The sequence below is a fragment of the Pongo abelii genome, chromosome 19, assembly GCF_028885655.2.
Source record: "Pongo abelii isolate AG06213 chromosome 19, NHGRI_mPonAbe1-v2.0_pri, whole genome shotgun sequence".
In the NCBI taxonomy this organism is placed as follows: domain Eukaryota; kingdom Metazoa; phylum Chordata; class Mammalia; order Primates; family Hominidae; genus Pongo; species Pongo abelii.
This window is the reverse complement of record NC_072004.2, coordinates 92,710,924-92,732,054: the sequence shown is the minus strand read 5'-3', so window position 1 is coordinate 92,732,054 and position 21,131 is coordinate 92,710,924. Positions and strand designations below refer to the sequence as shown.

At 53.0% G+C, this 21,131-nt stretch overlaps 1 protein-coding gene across 4 annotated transcripts in view; it reads right to left on the bottom strand.

Moving 5' to 3' along the window:
- The window catches only part of SEPTIN9 (septin 9), a 217,729-nt gene extending 199,580 nt beyond the window's left edge, over window positions 1-18,149 (bottom strand). For 2 of the 4 annotated variants that reach the window (XM_054535775.2, XM_054535778.2), the window contains exon 1: window positions 18,040-18,073. In XM_054535775.2, coding sequence (XP_054391750.2) covers window positions 18,040-18,058 — 19 coding nt within the window. In that variant the 5' untranslated portion in view covers window positions 18,059-18,073. Of the gene's footprint in view, window positions 1-18,039 lie in introns of all 4 variants that reach the window. The other 2 variants (XM_024235327.3, XM_024235324.3) reach the window with 2 other exon arrangements.
- Between the last annotated feature and the right edge of the window lie 2,982 nt (window positions 18,150-21,131).

The window sequence follows — 21,131 nt, the reverse complement described above, 5'->3', positions numbered from 1 at the left end:
AGAGCCTCCCTGCAAAGGCTTACCCATGGGCATTGGGACTCTGGGTCTCACCCATATAGGGTTCTCATATAAAATACAGGATGCTCAGTTAAACCTGGATTTCAGATAAACAGTCAACAATTTTTTTTTAAGAGATAAAGGATCTTGCTGTTTCACCCAAGCTGGAGCTCAGTGGCATGATCATGGCTCACTGTAACCTTGAACTCCTGGACTCAAGCAATTGTCCAACTGTAGCCTTCCAAAGCACTGGGATTGTAGGCATGAGCTACTAAGGCCAGCAAACAACGAATCATTTTCAGGCATAAGTATATCCCAAATGTGTTGTGGGATATGCTTATACTAAAAATTAATCCTTGTTTATCTGAAATTCAAACTGAATTCATTGTTGGGGGAGATAATGGAGTGATGGATTGACAGAGGAGCACAGAGACAGCTTTTTTACATTCTTAGCTGACCAAAGCCTGGCCTTTAGCTCCCTTGGGCCTCCAGAGATGCACTAAGGGTGGAAGCGACCAGGAGGGAGATAAAAACACTGAGGTCTGAGTGTTAGCACTGAGCCGTGTGGCCTTGGACAGGACTGCCCTTCTCTTGAGCCTCAGCTTCACATGCCACAACTGGCCAACAATAGCTACAAAGTGTCAGAAGCCAATGGCTGGGAGCCTGCTCCAGGAGGTAGGTATCATCAGGATGCAGAGAGAGTGAGGAGCTTTTAAAGCCAGCCTAGGCCAGGCACAGCAGCTCATGCCTGTAATCCCAGCACTTTGAGAGGCTGAGGCAAGAGGATCACTTGAGCCCAGAAGTTCAAGGCTGCAGTGAGTTGCAATTGCACCACTGCACTCCAGGCTGAGTGACAGAGACTTTGTCTCCAAAATAAAATAAAATAAAACAAAATAAAATAATAAAGTCAGCCTGTGTATTGGATTGCATGTTGTTCCAAAGCACCCAAAGTGAAAGAGGCTGGGAAGCAACGAGATGCAGAAAGGCAGGGGGAGGAGGTTCAGAGGCATTAGAGAAGACAGCTGACCCCCATCTCCACATACCCTTGGGGCATCCTGAGCCCCATTCACACACCCAGGTGAGAATCTCTGCACTTGTGAAAGCAGCCTGAGGCTGAGAGAACCAACAGGAAACCGTCCCATCTCCCATGTAGGGTTTTCCCATAAACAAGGCTGAGCCACAGCTCATCACTGCAGCTGAGGTCTCTGCAGCAGCTGTGGTGGGGAAGGCTCCCCAGGAGGTCTGAGTAAGCCAGAAACATCCACAGCACACTCCCCAGTCCCCTTAGAAGTTTCTGCTGAGATGAAAGTGTCCTGGCCCGTGGCTAAAGAGTCCAGTATACTGGGCAGCTGTAGCTCTCACTACATTGACCTGTTTGTCAGGCTCTTATGAACTTAGTGAGGGGAGGTGGGTTCCCTGGGGAAGCTTGCTGACACCCTCACGTTGCTGTAAATGCAAAGCCTGGTGACTCCATTATTCCCAGTAATTATAATGTAGTAATAACAAGAGCAGCCATGCTCCCTGCCTACTGAAGGCATATCATGAGCCAGACACTGTGCTGGCATGTGTGACTTTTGGAAGTAACACATTCTCCTTTAAGGAGGAAATGACTGAGCTTTGGAGGGAGGGTCCTCCATCTTGCCCCAGGCTCCTCTTTGACCTGCGTCTCCCTCCTCCTCCTCCCCTGCTCCACTGCAGCCCCTCTGGCCTCCTTGCTGTTCCTGGAATACACCAAGCTTGCTCCCAGCCTAGTCCTTGCATTGCTGGCTCCTTCCTGTCTTCCCAATCTCAACTCAGCTGTCATCACCTCTGTGACCCGTCACCACTCATTCCAAAGCAGCCATCAGTCACTTTCTATGCAATCACCTTATCTTAATTCTCGCCATAGCTCTTAGTCCTATTTTGATAGTTTTCTGGAACTGATGAATTCATTGATTCTGTTTCCTTCTACTGCATGTAAACTCCAAGAAACAGGAGTCCTTGTTTGCTCACTACTGTACCCCAGTGCTTGTCACAGCACCTGGCATACAGCAGGTGCTCAATGAATACATTTTTAAAAGAATGTATGGAAGGAGCCTGAACGATGGCTTGTGCCAACAGTTCATCTTCAACTTCTCTAGACGGGATGGAGACCATCACCATGCAACCACCATTCTGCTGAGCCTGTGTGGTGGCCGACGGCAGGTGTCAGTTTGACTGGATTAAGGAATGGCCGGTAACGCATTGCTTCTGGGTGTGTCTGTGAGGGTGTTTCTGGAGGAGATGGGCATGTGAGTTGGTGGGCTGAGTGGTAAAGATCCTCCCTCAATATGGATGACACCATTCCATTGCCAGACAACAAAAAGGCAGAGAAAAGGTGAATTCCCTCTTTTTCTCCTGGAGCTGGGATGCCTTCCTCTCCTGCCCTTAGACTTAGAACTCCCAGTTCTCCAGCAGTCCCCCAGGCTCTAAAACCTTTGGCCTTGAACTAAGAGTTACACCAACAGCTTCCCAGTCCTAAGAACTGCAGACTTGGACTGAGCCACGATACTTGCTTTCCTGGGTCTCCAGCTTGCGGAAGGCCTTCTGTGGTACATCTTGGCCTCCACAATGGTATGAGCCAATTCCCCTAATAAATTCCTTCCTATCTATCTATCTATCTTTCTATCTACCCACCCATCCATCATCTATCCTCCATCTATCCATCTATCATCTATCTAATCAATGTATCTATCTGTCTGCCTGTCCATCTGTCATTTATATCTATTTATCAATTATCTATCTACCTATCATCCGTCTGTCATCTATCTAGCTATCTATCCATTCATCTATCTATCTTTTTTTTCTTTTTGAGATAGAGTCTCACTTTGTCGCCTAGGCTGGAGTGCAGTGGCGTGATCTCAGCTCACTGCAACCTCCACCTCCCAGCTTCAAGTGATTCTCGTGCCTCAGCCTCCCAAGTAGCTGGGATTACAGACATGCACCACCACGCCCAGCTAATTTTTGTATTTTTAGTAGAGATGGGGTTTCACCATGTTAGCCAGGCTGGTCTCAAACTCCTGGTCTCAAGTGATCCACCGGCCTCAGCCTCCCAATGTGCTGGGATTACAGGTAAGAGTCACTGCACCCCGCCTATCATCTGTCTGTCTGTCTGTCTGTCTGTCTGCCTGTCTATGTCTATCTATCTGCCTTCCTGGCTATCTATCATCTATCCATCCATTTGTCTATCTGTCTGTTTGCCTGTATGTGTCTGTCTGTCTCTATCTCTCTTTCTGCTTGTCTATCTAGCCATTTGTCTGCCTATCTGTCTGTCTGCCTGTCTGTGTCTGTCTGTCTCTATCTCTCTGTCTGTCTCCTTGTCTATCTAGCCATCCTTCCATCCATCCATCTCCTATTGGCTGTCTCCCTGGAGAGCCCTGGCTGATGCAGATGGTGCCTTGGTCAGCTCGGGCTGCCATCCAGATTACCATGGAGGGAGTGACTTAAACAACAGAAATGTATTTCTCAGTTTGAGAGGCCCAAAGTCCCAGCTCAAGGTGCCGTCAGGGTTGGTTCCCAGTGAGGCCTCTCTTCCTGGCTTGTAGCCACCTCCCTGCTGTGTCCTCTGGTCATTTTTCCTCTGTTTACAAGTCGGGGGGAAGAGAGATCTCTGGTGTCTCTCCCTCTTCTTATAAGGACACCAATCCTATTAGATTAGGGTCCTGCCCTATGACTTCATTTAACCTTAATTACCTCCCTAAAAGCCCTGTCTTCAATTACAGCTGTATTGGGAGTTAGGGCTTCAATGCAGGAATTCAAGGGGGAGGGCTCAGTTCAGTCCATAACAAATAGGAAACCATGTTCATGACCAAACTCCCCAGAAGATGTGGTCCATCAGCATCGCCAGTGATTGCAAGCAAAGGCTAGAGAGGAAAGGGGCGTCCGTGGGGTGGGGGTGGTGGGGGCAGCTGGTGCCGGGAACAAGGTTCCTCTTCCTGTCTAACAGCAGGGAAGTGAGGCCGGCTGCAGATGCCATTTGGGGTGGGAAGAGAGGGGAGCTCCTGTTTGCACATCCTGTGTGGGGCCTGGCCTGATCCCCCTCCGTGCCTCCCACTTCTCGTGCCCTCCTTTGTGTGGGAGAAAGGACCTCTGCTGGCTCAGGTGTCCAGGTCCCCAGGCCTGCTGGCTTTGGGCTGGGTTCAACCAACGAGAGGCTTGGGAGGGCGCGGGAGGTGGGAGCAGGGGAGGGCGCGGGAGCTCTCCACCTCCTCTGCCTCAGACGGCTTCTCCAGCAGGAGAGTTGGTCCTTTGTGTAGTTCCAGCTCCTGCCAGAGTCCCACCTTTGTTTGGGCTCCCAGCAGGTGACTCTGGCCCCTGGACTCTGGTCACAGGACTTCCTCCCTCTCGTCCCAACCTAGGGGTGGTGGTGGCACCCTGCTGCCAATCTCCAGGTCACCCCCACAATGCTAAGAACCCTCCCTCTACCTGCATGGATCCCTCTCAAGGCACTGAGAAGGGCCCTAACCACATGTCCACAGGGTCAAACATTTTTTGTAAAATTTACAAAATGGAAAATATTTTCCCTACAATCAATTAACATCCCCGTTCATTTCCAGTCTTGAGTTCCTGCCGGTCACATTTTCTCTTGTGTGAGGTGGAAACGGAGGCTTGCTGCCACGTGGGGGCTCCTGCTAAGGAGAAGTTGAACTGGAAAGATATTTAGTTTGGCTTTGGTCGGGTTATATTTATGTAGTTCCCATTTATTTCCACGTATAGTTCAGTTACTGCTCACTACCCCGGTGCGGAAATGGATTCCAGGAATACTCGCTCCGCTCACCGTTCCAATTCCACCTACCGCGCAGAATCAAAAATCACAAGACACGAACACATCCTGTGGTGCCTGGCGCCGGAAAAATGTGCGCAGTGGAGAGAAGCAAGATTTGAAATGCACGGGTCCAGAAGCAAATCTGGGGAAAATTACTCCCATCACCAGAGGTGAAGTTGTAAGCAAAGGATTCAGTTCCTTCAATGTGGAGTCAAAACAGAAAAGTCTCTCTGGTCAGAAATACATGCACAAATGCCTCATATGCAGTTAGAAATATCCCCCACTTTCCTACTTCTTTCTGGATGGGAATCACATTTAAAAAAAAACAAAAAAACAAAAAACAGGATTTACCAGAATTCCTGTGTTTCTCGAACAAAACAATTGTAGCAGCACCACCAACTCCATGTTGACCACCACTTTTGTATACATCCCAACTACCAAAAATAAAAACAAAATTTGATCAACTAAGGAGATTCATTCGCTTTATTTATTTATTTATTTTTGAGATGGAGTTTCACTCTGTTGCCCAGGCTGGAGTGCAGCGGCACGATCTTGGCCCACTGCAACCTCTGTCTCCCGGGTTCAAGCCGTTCTCCTGCCTCAGCCTCCCAAGTAGCTGGGATTACAGGCATGCGCCATCACACCTGGCTAATTTTTTATATTTTTGGTAGAGATGGGGTTTCACCATGTTGACCAGGCTGGTCTCAAACTCCTGACCTCAAGTGATCCGCCCATCTCAACCTCCCACAGTGCTGGAATTACAGGCATGAGCCACCACGCCCAGCCAATTTTTTTTTTTGAGACAGGGTCTCACTCTTTCGCCCAGGCTGGAGTGCAGTGGCATGATCACGGCTCACTGCAGCCTCGACCTCCTGGGCTCAAGCAATCCTCCCACCTCAGCCCCCTAAGTAACTGGGACTACAGGTGTATGCCACCATGCCCTGGTAATTTTTGTATTTTTAGTAGAGACGGGGTTTCACCATGCTGCCCGGACCGGTCTTGAACTCCTGGCCTCAAGTGATCCACCTGCCTTGGCCTCCCAAAGTGCTGCGATTACAGGCACAAGCCACTGTGTCCAGCCTGATCAGTTTTCTATTCTCGAAATAGAAAACGATATTACAAAGTCATCATATTGAAGAAGTAATGCCAAAAATATGGGAGAAATAGAACTTTGGAGATATGACTGGTAGTTGACTGGTACTCTTCTGCATGTAGTGATGTTTGTGATATTTAACGGCTGCTTATAATTTATAATTTTTTGTTATCTATTTCCTCATTCTAAATAAATCATTGCATCCATACCTTTAGAGGGCTGTATTAGCCCACACGACTTAGATTTCCTGCTGATTGCCTCTCTGTTCCCTGTCTGGCCTTCACCTCTCCGATCATCTGTGTAACAAGTTCCCCACCTTTAAGTCCTTCTGTTCTAAATGCTCAAGTGGACCAGGCACTGTGGCTCCCGCCTGTAATCCCAGCACTTTGGGAGGCCCAGGCAGGAGGATCACACAAACCCACAAGTACAAGACCAACCTGGGCAACATAGTAAGACCATGTCTTTACAAAAAAAAAAAAAAATACAAAAATTAGCAAGGCGTGATGGCACATGCCTATAGCTCCAGTACTTTGGGAGGCCGAGGCAGGAGGATCGCTTGAGGTTGGGAGTTCAGGACCAGCCTGGGCAACAAAGCAAGACCCTGTCTCTACAAAAATAAAAAAATTAGGCAGGCATATAGTGTGCACCTATAGTCCGAGCTACTTGGGAGGCTGAGAAGGGAGGATCGCTTGAGCCCAGGAGTTCAAGGCTGCAGTGAGCCGTGATCACACCACTGCACTTCAGTCTGCGTGACAGAGTGAGACCTTGTCTTGGGAAAAATAAATAAATAAATAAATGCTCAAGCGGTTTCCATTTCCTGGTTAGACCCCATTACATACCCCATGAACAAACCATATGCATGAGAAAGGTGAGCAGATGAACAGGGCAGGGCCAGGGTGCCAAGGGGAAGATAGATCACCGATCACGTGGAGAGAGACTAGTGGTCAAAAACTGCCAACTACGGCTGGGCCTGGTGGCTTATGCCAGTAATCTCAACGGCCGGGCCTGGTGGCTCATGGCTGTAATCTCAGCACTTTGGGAGGCCGACGCAAGCCTATCACCTGAGGTCAAGAGTTTGAGACCAGCCCAGCTAACATAGGGAAACCCCGTCTCTACTAAAAATACAAAAATTGGCCGGGCGTGGTGGTGGGCGCCTGTAGTCCCAGCTACTCGGGAGGCTGAAGCAGGAGAATTGGTTGAACCCGGGAGGCGGAGGTTGCAGTGAGCCAGGATCGCACCACTGCACTCCAGCCTGGGCGACACAGCGAAACTCCATCTCAAAAAATAAAAAATAAAAACAATAAAAACTGCAGAGTCCAACAAGGAAGAGCCACAGGACGATACCCCAGGATGCGGGAAAAGGCTATGCCAGCCTTGGATCCCTTCTGATTAATGGGCACCCCAGTCACCAAAGGGTAGACGCGTTTCACTCAATCTTTATCCAGCCATCAGTGTATAACACAGGGATGTGCCATAGACAGAGATGGGGAACAACAGGTAGAGGGGTGATGGGGAGGAAGACTGAGGCAAGAGGAACAAAACGGGGATTGCAGAGGGTAGGTGGCAGGAGCCTGAGGGTTCCAGAAGAAACTGCTGCACAAGTAACGAGCCAGCAGGGTGAGTGACGGCCAGGAGAGGTGGCCCAAGAAAACAAAGAGACATTTCCGGGGGTACAGATGCGTCTTGAGGGCCCGAGGAAGAGAAGGGAAAAGGGGTGGCCCTGTGGAGCCCCCGGCATGACTGCCAGTGGTGAAAAGGAATCAAAGACCTCAACAAGGGGATGACTTTTCAAACAAAGAAGCCCTGGGCCTTCGCAGGTGGACCAGCAGACTGAGGGCAAACGGCATTCTGTTCATTAAACTCTTAGTAAAATGTTGAGGTAGGAACACTTGTCTGGTTTTGGGGGCAATCCCAGAAATACCAGAAAAGGGACTCTTCATGCGCAATCTTTTCTTAATTACCTGGAGAAATGTATGGTTACCTAAGACAAAGAAAGGTAGCCAAAGCAAGTGGAGGCCAGGCACAGTGACTCACGCCTGTACTCCCAGCGCTTTGGGAGGCTGAGGCAGGAGGATTGCTTGAGGCTGGAAATTCAGTACCAGCCTAGGCAACAACAAAGCAAGACCCTGTCGCTTCAAAAACAAAAAAAAAAATTTTTGAGACAGAGTTTCACTCTCGTTGCCCAGGCTGGAGTACAATGGCACAATCTCAGCTCACTGCAACCCCCACCTCCTAGATTCAAGCAATTCTCCTGCTTCAGCCTCCTGAGTAGCTGGGATTACAGGCATGTGCCACCACGCCCGGCTAATTTTGTAGTTTTAGTAGAGACAGGGCTTCTCCATGTTGGTCAGGCTGGTCTTGAACTCCCGACCTCCTTAGCCTCCCAAAGTGTTAGGATTACAGGCATGAGCCACCGCGCCCGGCTGCTACAAAAATTTTTTAAAAATTAGCCAGGCATGGCCGGGTGTGGTGGCTCACGCCTGTAATCCCAGCACTTTGGGAGGCCGAGGCAGGTGGATCACGAGGTCAGGAGTTTGAGACCAGCCTGACCAACATGGTGAAACCTCGTCCCTACTAAAAATACAAAAATTAGCCAGGCATGGTGGCACATGCCTGTAATTCCAGCTACTCAGGAGGCTGAGGCAGGAGAATTGCTTGAATCCAGGAGGTGGAGGTTGCAGTGAGCTGAGACTGCACCACAGCACTCCAGCCTGGGCAACAGAGCGAGACTCTGTCTCAAAAAAAAAAAAAAATTAGCCAGGCATGCAGTGCACACCTGTAGACCCAGCTACTCAGGAGGCTGAGAAGGGAAGATCAATTGAAACTGAGAGGTCGAGACTGGGAGGTCATGATCACGCCACTGCACTCCAATCTGGGCAACACAGCAAGACCCTGTTTAATAATAATAATAATAAATAATGCAAGTGGGTATAAGAATTTATTTATTTATTTATTTATTTTTGAGACAGAGTCTCGCTCTGTTGCCCAGGCTACAGTGCAGTGGCGCGATCTCGGCTCACTGCAAGCTACGCCTCCCAGGTTCACACCATTCTCCTGCCTCAGCCTCCCGAGTAGCTGGGACTACAGGCGCCCGCCACTGCACCTAGCTAATTTTGTGTGTTTTTAGTAGAGACGGGGTTTCACCGTGGTCTCGATCTTCTGACCTCGTGATCCGCCCACCTCAGCCTCCCAAAGTGCTGGGATTACAGGCGTAAGCCACCACGCCCGGCCCTAAGATTTTATTTTATCCCAGCACTTTGGGAGGCCGAGGCAGGTGGATCACAAGGTCAGAAGATTGAGACCATCCTGGCTAACACGGTGAAACCCCGTCTCTACTAAAAAAATACAAAAAATTAGCCGGGCATGGTGGCGGGTGCCTGTAGTCCCAGCTACGAGGGATGCTGAGGCAGGAAAATGGTGTGAACCCGGGAGGCGGAGCTTGCAGTGAGTGGAGATCGTGCCACTGCACTCCAGCTGGGCGACAGAGCAAGACTCCATCTCAAAAAAAAAAAAAAAAAAAAAAAGAATTTATTTTAAGACAGCAAGCTCTAGGGTTGAAGCCAGTCTCCATGTAGCCCCGGGCCCAAAGCTATAAGCATGGCTACTATAACATCTTTACTCAGGACACCACCCTTCAGGGGCCCAGACCCACACCATCAAGGAAAGCATCCACACCAGCAGTTGGGGAGAGGGTGGTTCCCTACATGATGCAATGTCCACTCTGAAGAGCCGTTATAGTGATAATCATGAAATCCATGCCTGAGATCTAATTTCAAGTGAAAAGAACAGAATTCAACATTCATTCTATAGGGAGTATAAAACTCTGAAAATATACGCCTTTCATAATTAAATCAAATCCTATGTCATGTTCCTGTGGAGACAAGCACTGAATGGAACACAGAAGAAATGCTACAGCCAAGGATTTTTGAAGTTTTCCTTTCAATTTCCTGTTCACATCATTTGGCAATAAGTAATACAGAAAACTGACAACAAAAAGCAAAAGAGAAAGAAGAGATACAGAGTATAGTTTAGATTGCTTTCCTTAAAAAATTAAATAATAATAATAAAAAGCATAGGCCAGGTGCGGTGGCTCACGCCTGTAATTCCAGCACTTTGGGAGGCCAAGGCGGGCAGATCACCTGAGGTCGGGACACCTGAGGTCAGGACTTCGAGACCAGCCTGACCAACATGGGGACGCCCCATCTGTACTAAAAATACAACATTAGCCGGGCATGGTGATGCAGGCCTGTAATCCCAGCTACTTGGGAGGCTGAGGCAAGAGAATCGCTTGAACCCGGGAGGTGGAGGTTGCAGTGAGCTGAGATCACACCTTTGCACTCCAGCCTGGAGCGAAACTCCATCTCAAAAAAAAAAAAAAGCATAAATGCAAGCTGGGCACAGTGGCTCATGCCTGTAATCCCAGCACTTTGGGAGGCCGGGGCGGGTGGATCACCTGAGGTCATGAGTTTGAAACCAGCCTGGCCAACATGGTGAAACCCCATCTCTACTAAAAATACAAAAATTAGCCGAGCATGGTGGCGCGTGCCTGTAATCCCAGCTATTCAGGAGGCTGAGGCAGGAGAATTGCTTGAACCCAGGAGGCACAGGTTGCAGTGAGCCAAGATTGAGCCACTGCACTCCAGCCTGGGTGACAGAGTGAGACTCCGTCTCAAAAACCAAACCAAACCAAACCAAACAAAACAAAACAAAGAAGCAGCATAATACAAAGGCCTGGCAGTTAAAGCGTTAACCCCCAGCTACCAGGAAGGCTCTGCTATCCAATGACTCATCGCCCCAGCCGAGGTCAGCCACACCTTGGGTCTCTGATGCTGGAGGCAACGTGATGCCAACATTGGCGAGAAACCCACCACCTCCTCCTCCCCACCCCTCGATGCCGGCCTCTGTGTGCACTTGCAGCTCTTCCGCTACCGGTGCCTCCATGGTGTCTACGCCACCGGCTCACCTCCCAGCAATAACCCGACAGCCCAACACCTCTGTAGATCCTGTGGCTACAGAGCTAAAGTTCCCTGTTATTAGTGGGTTTTGCAGACAACCCTCCAAATCCCTCTGGGTTGAGTTAGTCAAGTCCTTAACAAGCTGGAAGATGACAGGGGTTGGATGTAACCCACTTCCAAGTGGCTTTGGTTACATGGACATTATTCCTCTCCTGGGATCTGATTTGGGATGGAAACAGGAGCCATAGTTCACGGGAAGGCTGTGAAAGGAAGCCCCGGCCCCAGGGTGCGGATCAGGTTGATCTGCGGCACAAGGCCCCAGGGGCGGCCCACCCGCCTGCTCTGCCCAGCCCTTCCTGGTAACCACACTCACCCGGGGCCCATCTCAAACCTGGCAGGCAATGCTGCTGCTCCCATCTCAGCCACTGCCCCAACACGCCTGGCCTGGCCAGGACAGGTGCCCAGGCATGGCATTCAGGGACGTCCTCGGCTTCCGGGGCCCAACCCCTGGTTCCCAGGTGCAGCGCTGGGAAAAGCAGAGGGCCCTGGCCATGGCGCAGGCCTCATTATGGGTCCTTTAAGCAGCCTGGGAAGAGCCAGAAAGAGAGCAATGCACCCACCTGGACAGAGACTGAAGCCACACCACATCCCCATTGAGAAAAGATGACACTCCTACCTGGACCCCTTCTCTGAAACCCCAGGCCAGGGTGGGGTAGGAGTCAGCGAGAGAGTCCAGTGCTTCAAAGGGGACTTTCTGGCCCTCTGTGCCCCCTAACCCAGCACTTCTGGGGACCCACACACTCAGGGCAGAGTGGCCATCCAGGGTTCCTCTCACCCAGACACAAAGGCCACTGAAGGCCCTGGGCCAACACTGCTCTGAGGATGACCAGCGACTTGGGTTCCTGCCAGAGACAGCAGGCAGCCTGGGTCTAAGGGCCGCCCAGTGACTTGAAGCTGGGATCATCTTACATTCCCTACGCCACTCCTGTTTCCTGTCCTGGAGGTTTTCAGGCTGCCAACAGTCACGCTTTGGAGAACCAGGTCAGATTAGGCTGGGAACAAAGCTCAGCTGTCACAGAGCTGCCGAGAGGCCATTGGCAAGCAGTGCCCAGGAGCCGCCCCTCCTCTGCCAGCAACAGCTCAATGTCTCCCTTCACAGGGGCTGCAGATGGACCCGCGCCCAGGGTGGGGTCAGGGAGATAAGGCAGAGAGAAACTGGGCTGGGAGCAGAGAGTGCCGTGCTCTACCCTGGAGACCCAAGGCCAGGCCACCCTGCGGAGCTGGTGCCCAGAGCCTCCAGGGTGCAGCAGAGGAGGCAAACAGAGCCTGGAACTCAGCAGCGCCCGGCAGACACTTCTGGAATGAATGACCAAATCCACATAGAGAGTTGAAATGGGCTAGGAACCTCAGGGAGACCGGCAGCTCACAGCTCAGCAGGGCCACTCCAGTAGAGCAGGCCAATGCCAGGCCTCCTGGCAAAGTTCCTGGGGCCCGGGCACAACTGTCACATCAGGAAAGGGGCAGGGGTGACCAGCCCATCGGCCACGGGGGCACTTCACTGCTCCCACAGAAGCTCGGCACCCACAGGCCTGGGTGACACACGATCCCCATGCCTGGCATCACAATGGCTCCCCGCCAAGTCCCTCCACCCACCAGGACTGACTCCCTTTGGTCAGCGATTCCAGATCACCATGACCTGGCAGTTGCTGTCAGGCCTGCCTGCCTAAGGACTCTCCTGGAGACTGAGCCACTTCACACAGCAAAGTGAGCCACGGGGCCACAGCGCTGTGTGCTCTGTACAAGCCCCAAGGGCTTCACCCAGGGATTGGCACCCACTGATCCCCATAAATCCCTGGCAACCGCCTAGAGCTGGGACGTTTCCAAGGTAATAGCTCCAACAAACAGAGGCGCAGGAACCCAGCGCGTCACCTCCCGCCTCACCCCAAAGGTTCACACCCCTAGGGACCTGGAGCCTCTCTCTGGAGCCCCTCCTACCCTAAAGCCAGCTGGATCTGCCCAGGAACTGCCATCATCACCCCCAGGCCAGGCCTGCACTGATGTGTACTGAACTCCCCTTATCAAGTCCATCTTAGGCAAACTTCGGAGCCCACGCAACACTGCCTGTGGACAAACACTGGGGCGGAAACAGGGGCCACCTCTAGGTCCCAGTCACATGGGGCTGTCAGGGCTGCCTGGGATGGGCAGGAGAGTGTCAGAGGAGGGCAGCCCAAGGACCGGGTAGGGGGTGGGAAGTGTCCCCTTCCATGGGTCCTCAAGTGAGATGTCCTCTGCAAACACCCACCTGGGACCTCCAAGCAGAGGGTTGGCTCCCATGTCACCTGAACCTGGATTCCAGACTACTGCCCCTAAGTGGCAATCCTAGGTCCCCCGTACCTGTCCTGGCTTGAGCTGGTCACACTTGTGGGGGGTGGTCCCAGGAAGAAGGTGGACTGTCGCAAACGCAATGCTCCGCTGCCAGGTGCATTGCCCTCGGCTATCAGAACCCCTCTGGGCAGGCCGGGGAGATCTGACGGGCAAGTGCCTGCGGTCTGGCGTGAGCGGGCAGGGCAGGTGGCCCCTGCCTGGGCATGCCTTCCTACCTTTGCAACAGACTAAGGAGAGGGCTGGCCCCAGGACTTAGGCTCAGCCAGCTGTCTCACAACTGAGGGGCCTCGGCGGGGGACACAAGTCGGACACAGCCACAGACTAACTGTACGAGGTGGCTTTTTCTCTCCAGCCCAGGTCCCCTGAATGTGCCAGAGTAGACAAGCTTGGACGTGAGGAGGCAAGAGGCAGCGAGAACAGGCGCGGAGACGGGGTTGGGGGAGAAGAGGAAGAAACCCTGTGCTTGTGCCCTTCCCACGCTCGCCTGTCACCGGGTTAGCTGACTGGGGAAGTGTTCTCTGAGGGTGCAATTCCTTGCCCTTCCCGTAAGTCAGCTCCCGGGGCGCTGGGTGGGGGTGCAGCCCTGTCCACCATGGCGAGCCAGCACACTGAATCACGGCAGAAGCTGCTTCATGTGTGGGTGCAGCCTCCCTCCCTGCCCAGGACCCAGAAGTCACGACAGCATAGAGCTTTTTAATCGTGGCTGGTGCCCCTTCAGGAATCTCCTGAAAGCCACGGAGAAACTCCAGAGTGGCTAGGCACGGTGGCTCATGCCTGTAATCCCAGCACTTTGGGAGGCTGAGGCAGGTGGATCACCTGACGTCTGGAGTTCGAGACCAGCCTGGCCAGTAAGGTGAAACCCTGTCTCTACTAAAAAATACAAAAATTAGCTGGGCACGGTGGCACACGCCTGTAATCCCAGCTACTCAGGAGGCTGAGGCATGAGAATTGCTTGAACCCGGGAGGCAGAGGTTGCAGTGAACCGAGATCGTGCCACTGCACTCCAGCCTGGGCGACAGAGCGAGACTCCATCTCAAAAAAGAAAAAAGAAAAAAAGAATCTCCAGAGTAATTCCCAGGTGCCAGTGGGGGTGTGACGCAACCTCAGTCCTGCTTTTGTGGCTCATTGGCCTCGGGTAAGTCCTCCTGCCACTGCCACACACAGAGAGTCCCCAGGGGAGCCTGGGAATAATGGCAAGTTCCACGTGACCTAGTATGCAAAGGGAGTCCCAAAACTCAGAACCCAGAGAACCGGGGGGTACAGTGCAGCTGGCTCCAGTGCTGAGGGGCTAGGGGAGAGACCCTGCACCATGTTTCACCACAGTAAGGGAAGATCATGGAGGCTCCTGGAACGTCCTAGCAATGGCGTAACCCCAGCCTTCTCTATCCTCCTGCTGTCAATGAAAATCATGATCACGACAGCAGCTAACAGGTTACAGAGCAGGCATTTCTCAGCTTTTTCAAATATGAACTCGTTTAACCTTTACAACAACATAGCACTGTCCCATTTAACAAATGAGGCAGGCTGGGCATGGTGGCTCACGCCTGTAATCATGCCAGGCAGATCACGAGGTCAGGAGTTCGAGATCAGCCTGACCAACATGGTGAAACCCCATCTCTAGTAAAAATATAAAAATTAGCTGGGAGTGGTGGCACGCTCTATAATCCCAGCCACTCAGGAGGCTGAGGCAGGAGAATCACTTGAACCTGGGAGGCGGAGGTTGCAGTAAGCTGAGATCATGCCATTGCACTCCAGCCTGGGAGACAGAGTGAGACTCCGTCTCAAAAATAAATAAATGAATAAAATTAAAAAACACCACACACACACACAAAAAAAAATGAGGCAAATGAGATGCATGAGGTAAGAACTTTGTGCTACAGGGAGAGGCGCAGCCTGGTGAGATTTAATCCCAAGGGGCTGGCGGCTCTGAGCCTCCAAGTGTAACCACTGGACCACACTGCCTGTAGACTACCACTACCTCCACCCCATTGGAAGGCCGAGTGAGGCAATCGGGAAAGCCTGGAGCAGCAGTGGAGCTGCCAGAGAGAACCTGTCCCCAGTGTCCCCCTGGATCCTGCAGCTGCCCCATGTGGGCCCTTGCTGCCTTCCCCATTGGAAAAGACCTTCTTACAGATGCGGTCTCATGACGCCACCCAGGCTGGAGTGCAGTGTCTGTTTCCAGGCGCTGTCATAGTGCTGCAGCCTTGAACTCCTGGGCTCAAGCGATCCTCCTGTCTCAGCCTCCTGAGTAGCTGGGACTACAAGGGCACCTGGCCAAGTCTCTTTTTATTCTCCACTACTCAAGATTTCTCCTTCCTCCAGGCCCAGCTCAATCTCACCTCCCCCTAAAAGCTCAATCTCACCTCCCCCTAAAAGCTCAATCTCACCTCCCCCTAAAAACTCCAGGGCATTCCTGTAGTATTTGGAGGCTGAACTGCTCAGGAGGGAAGGGTGTTAATGAGCTGGTGTCTTGCCCTCATCCTGACTCCTGGTGAGAATGTAAGTTCTCTGCAAGCAAGGACTACATCTCATTATCATTTCTGTACCCACTCAGACTTGGCCATGTGTGCCCAGCACATAAAATGTCTTCGACGACTGTCTACAGACCCACGGTACTTGAGATTGCCCCAACACATCCTTCTAAAATCTTCCTCCTTTTCAGAGGCTCACGAATGTTCAAACCAGGTCTACAGGGAACAACATTATGGTCATTCTGTTTATTCTGAAGCCCATATACAGGTCTAGAAGCAATAATCCCGCTCAGTCTAGATGCAAAAATAAAAACCTTCCTGTTGTCCTTGGATTGTCAGAGCCTAGGGGGATTTTTAACATCTTTTGCTGCTTTCCTTAATGTCATGGTGTCCACGGCTGCTGAGGGGTCAGCCTGACTCCTGCAAGTGCCCGTACCTGGAAAAGGGCTGGTGCCAAGAGAGCTCCAGGACACTCAGAATGAGGGCAAGAGGCCACCCCCACCATCAGCCCCCCTCCAGTCCCACCCCATACAACTGCAACACAGTGACCCAGCACACCTTGGGCCACTGCCAAGCAGGGAGCAAACCAGAAATGGTCTGAGCCCTCCCTTCCCCCATCCTCAGAGGGCCCCGCCCCTTTAGGTAAACACAAGGAGCCACCCACCGAGGCTGCTTTACAAGAGTTGGTTCCTGCTCACCTCACAAACTCTACTTCCACCTACTGCAAAAGGTTCTGTCCTTTTTTAAAAAAAAAAAAAAAAAAAAAAAGAAACCCAGTGAGGGATGGGGTAGGTGTGGAAGAGAGGAGAAACGGACAAGTGATTGTCTCCCCACCTCCCAATAAGCAGGCGCAGAGACTCCAAGCCTGCTTCAGGGCCCTTCCGGCATCTGTGCAGGAGGGTCTCCGCAGAAAAAACCCAGGACCCACAACCTGGGAGGACCCCGGTCACCCCCACTGTCTGGACCCACCAGTGGGAGGTAAAGTGTAAGAAACCAAGGGCAAAGGGCCCTCCCTGGGCGGGCTAGAGATTCCCGGGAAAGGGCCGTGCACCGCGCGATCCCCACAACCATCTCAAGTATTTGGAGCATGTTGGGGAGGAAGCCCCGGTGCCAAAACCAAGCATGTGCCACCTGGAAGCCCGCTCCCGCCCACCAGCACACCAACCCACCCACGCTCCTGACAGGGCTGTGCTCGGGGTGTGTAGAGGGCCATGTTGTTTGCAACAACAGGGTGAAAGTTGAAATTCTAAGCTACTGACCCAGAAGGGTATTTCTGGGGAAGTTCTGAGTAATCCTCTTAGAGACAAGGTATTCTTTATCACTCATTTTGGTTCCTAAATATGGAAAGCCAGAGGAAACCGACAATGGCCCAAAGGCAGGGGGATGGCCCCGGTGGCTCCTTCACCTCCAACTAAGGCCCGTGATTCTGTTCTCCTATCAATAAAAATTAATTCATGGATCCTTGGCAGGTACCTTTCTATCCGAATGAATTAAAGGAGGGACATTAAACTGATGGTTTCTAGATTTAGAAGAGGAGACGCTGTTTATAATTTGAGGACTGAGGAGGACAAAGGATCCTGCCTGCCTGGATCCTTTGGAGAAAACCACAAAGGAAAAAAAAAAAGGAAAGGAAAAGACAAAGAATGAAGATCTGGATTTCTCTTAACCTGCCCTTGCGGCCTCGGTGTGCCCATCTGTGAAATGGAACTTCAGAGTGCCAGAGCGGGAGCCTCTTATGAAGGCTCCTGAACCGGCTCATGGTGAGGCCCAAGTCAGGCCCCCTCCGCCTGCTTAAGGCGGGCCCTGCTAGGGTGGAGTGAGGATGTCAGCCGCGGGCGGCGTCCTGAGCGCAAAACATGAACCCGAGTCGCCAAGTTTGGGCGCTGCTGGACGGTCCCATCTGGAGGCCGTCCCGTGCCCCACTAAGTAGAGGAGAAACCGAAGAAAGGATGCTGCGGCCTGGATCACCAGCCCTAGAGGCTGAACCCAAGGACACCCCTCCACCCAGCCCCGACACCATTCACCCACACAGACGCACAGGGACCCAAAGCACCCGGCCGACCTGGAAAGTCAGCGATTCCTGCGAGGGTGCAAGGTGCGAAGAGGAAGGAGCGTCCCCCAGGGCAGCCCCTCCGACACTCGAGCAAGGGCTGAAGACAGCGCAGGGGACGGTCTGCTAAGGTCGAAAGCGGCCCGACAGCGGCCCTGTCCTGGGAGGAACTCGACCTGCAGTGTGCCCGCCGCGGGGACTCGCTGAGCTCCAGGGGCGCCTCGCCACTCCCGGCCGCAGGCGCTCAGGTGAGCAGCGCTGGTCCCGGGACACCGACCCCTCCCCACCCCGGGCGCGAAACCCACCTGAGTAAGACTTCTTCATGGTGCCGCCGTGGCCGCCGCTCCCAGGAAACTGTGGCGGCGAAGCAGCGGGGCGCGCGCTCCCAGGGCGCTAATCCTGGGCCGGGAGTAGGAAGGCGGGAGGAGGAGGCGGCCCGCCGTCTGGAGTGCACCGACCCGGCTCCGCCCCTGTCCCGCCCCTGCCCCGCCCCAGCCCCGCCCCTCCCCGAAGATGCGCACAGAACCCTGGCCCAGCCGGCTGTGTTCCCGCCCCCTCCCCGCCCCCTCCCCGCCCTATGAACGTGCGCGCCGAGCCCCGGCCCCCGCCCACCCCTGCGCGGCGCTGCGCTGCACCTGGCGGAGCGGGGCTGGCGGGCGCCGGGCCTGGGAGGGGGCGCCCCCGCGCGGCAGCGCAGACCAGGCCAGGCCGGGGGTGGGGGCCGCCCGCGTGACCCCCCGTGCCCGCAGCTCTGCACCCCCAGCTCCCCGCGCTGGCGCCAATGGCTGGTTCCGGGAGCCGCCGCACTTCCCAGTCCCGAGTCCGGGCGGGGCGGGCCCGGCCAGGTGGAAGCGGGCGGAGGTGCAGGCGCTCCGGGCGGCCCCGCCGGGCGAGGCGGCGGCGCCGGGCACAGCCGGGGGTCGGAGCCGGGGTACCGGCTTAGTGGGCCGGGGTAGGGCGGGACAGGACACCTGTCCTGCTACTTTTCTGGTAATCAAAAGGGCAGAGTGCGTCGATTGAGTTGGAGCCTTAGTTTCCTCACCTGTAAATGGGCGCGTTGGACAGATGATCATTTGTTCTCCCTGCGCTGGGCACCGTGCGCAGCTCGGTGTATCGGTGCAGCGGGGCAGACACAGGGAGCCGCCCTTTACAACTCGGGTAACGCACGCGGTGGTGAGAGGATGCAAAACTTGCACGGAAGAATTCTCTCTACTTGGATATCCTTAAAGTCTCCACGATAAAGCGGTGTTTCCAACGTACAGAGGAAGAAGTGACTAATTATGACTGGAGGGTGGTGTCAGAGTTTTATTGAGGCGAAATCAAAACAGGGTTTTAAGGAATGAGCAGGAATTAGCCAGGCAGCCAAGGTGATGGAAGGCAGCTGTTCCCGAAAGAGGGAAGGGCGTGGCGGAGCCTGGAGGCCTGAGGTATCAGCGAGTGTGGAGAGACAGAGGCAGGGCAGGGCCCTTGCACAGCTGCCAATGGAGGCCGTAGAGGACGAGAGGAAGGCGGGAGGCCAATTGGGAAGCACTCGCTAGTTCTGGGTAGGGGCGCAGCACTGCCTTCTCCTGCAGCCCTGCCAGAAATGCACAGGAGGCTGAAAGTGTCATTAACAGCCCCGAAAAATCCTCCTCCTCTTCCCCTCTCCTTTACTCTCCTTGGGGGTCCAAGAAGCATTTTCATTTCCTGCCTGAGTGTAGGAAACTTATATGCATGAGAACAGAGGCCTATGTGGCACCGTGGGTTCGTTCCGGCCCACCTGCTTCCTTTCTTGAGTAATCTGTCCAGCCACAGCTCTGCAGAGGGAGCAGCCCGGCCAGAGGAGCTTCCCCTCACCCCAGGTAGAGCTGACTGGACCGGAGTGGACACTGGACTCCAACTGAGTCCACCCCTTTCCTTATCTGGGGGTTAGAGACTCAGGAGGCCTCGGGAGGGAGGTGCTATAAGGGAGGGGAGCAGGGAGTGTGGACGAATTGTGAACAGCGTCCTGGATTCTGGGATGTCCACACCCTAACCGCAACCCCCACCCACACGCCCACTCACCGCTTGTACCAGCACCAGCAGATTCTGGCTTAGGCTGTGTCCTGACTTGGCCAGCAAGCGCCATGATGACACTGCCCCGAGCCTAATGCCTGGGATTCCCAAAGTCCAGCGGTGTCTCAGGAATCTGGGTTATGGGTGCATTGCTGGCTTTGTCCATTTTACTCAGCACAAGTCAGAGGTGCCCTGGAGCACAGTCACCCTGAGGATGCCAGCCCTGGCTGTTCCCTGGCTTTGGGTGGGTGGGTTCCTCTGCAGATGCTCACGCTTCTGCCTGGGGTCACAATTCACAGGAACCTGGGCACCCAGGACCCAAGGACACCTGCATGGAGTGATGTTGGACACATCACATGGGTGCCTCCTGTGTGATGGTTCCTGAATATCCGAATCTTCCTTCTGATTCCAAGAAATCAGAAAGAAGGACAAGAGAGAGGGAGGGAAGGCTGGGAATGAGGGTTCTACACATTTTTGAGATGCATGAAGCTTAATCTGTCATGAAATTAGAGTTTAAAAAAAGAAAAATTAAAGAGATGCACGAAGCTTAATTGTTTAAGCCTCAAATTTTGTTTTTATTTATTTTTTCTTTATTTTTATTTTTGATTTTTTGAGAGGGAGTTTTGCCCTCGTCGCTCAGGCTGGAGTGCAATGGTGCGATCTCAGCTCACTGCAACCTCTGCCTCCTGGGTTCAAGCGATTCTCCAGCCTCAGCCTCCTGAGTAGCTGAGATTACAGGTGCCCACCACACCTGGCTAATTTTTTTTTTTTTTTGTATTTTTTTCTTTTTTAGTAGAGACAGGGTCTCACCATGTTAGCCAGGCTGGTCTCAAACTCCTAACCTCAGGTGATTCCCCCCTGCCTCAGCCTCCCAAAGTGCTGAGATTACAGGTGTGAGCCACTGCACCTGGTTTATTTATTTATTTATGAGACAGAGTCTCCCCTGTCACCCAGGCTAGAGGGCAGTGGCATGATCTCAGCTCACTGCAACCTCCACCTCCCAGATTCAAGCAATTCTCCTGCCTCAGCCTCCGAAGTAGCTGGGATTACAGGCACACGCCATCACGACCGGTTAATTTTTGCATTTTTAGTAGAGATGGGGTTTTGCCATGTTGGCCAGCCTGGTCTCCAACTCCTGACTTCAAGGTGATCCACCTGCCTAGGCCTCCCAAAGTGCTGGGATTACAGGTGTGAGCCTTTTTTTTTTTAATTTTTTATTTTTTTTATTTTTTGAGATGGAGTTTTGCTCTTGTCACCCGGGTTGGAGTTTAATGGCATGATCTTGGCTCACTGCAACCTCTGCCTCCCGCATTCAAGTGATTCTCCTGCCTCAGCCTCCCAAGTAACTGGGATTACAGATGCC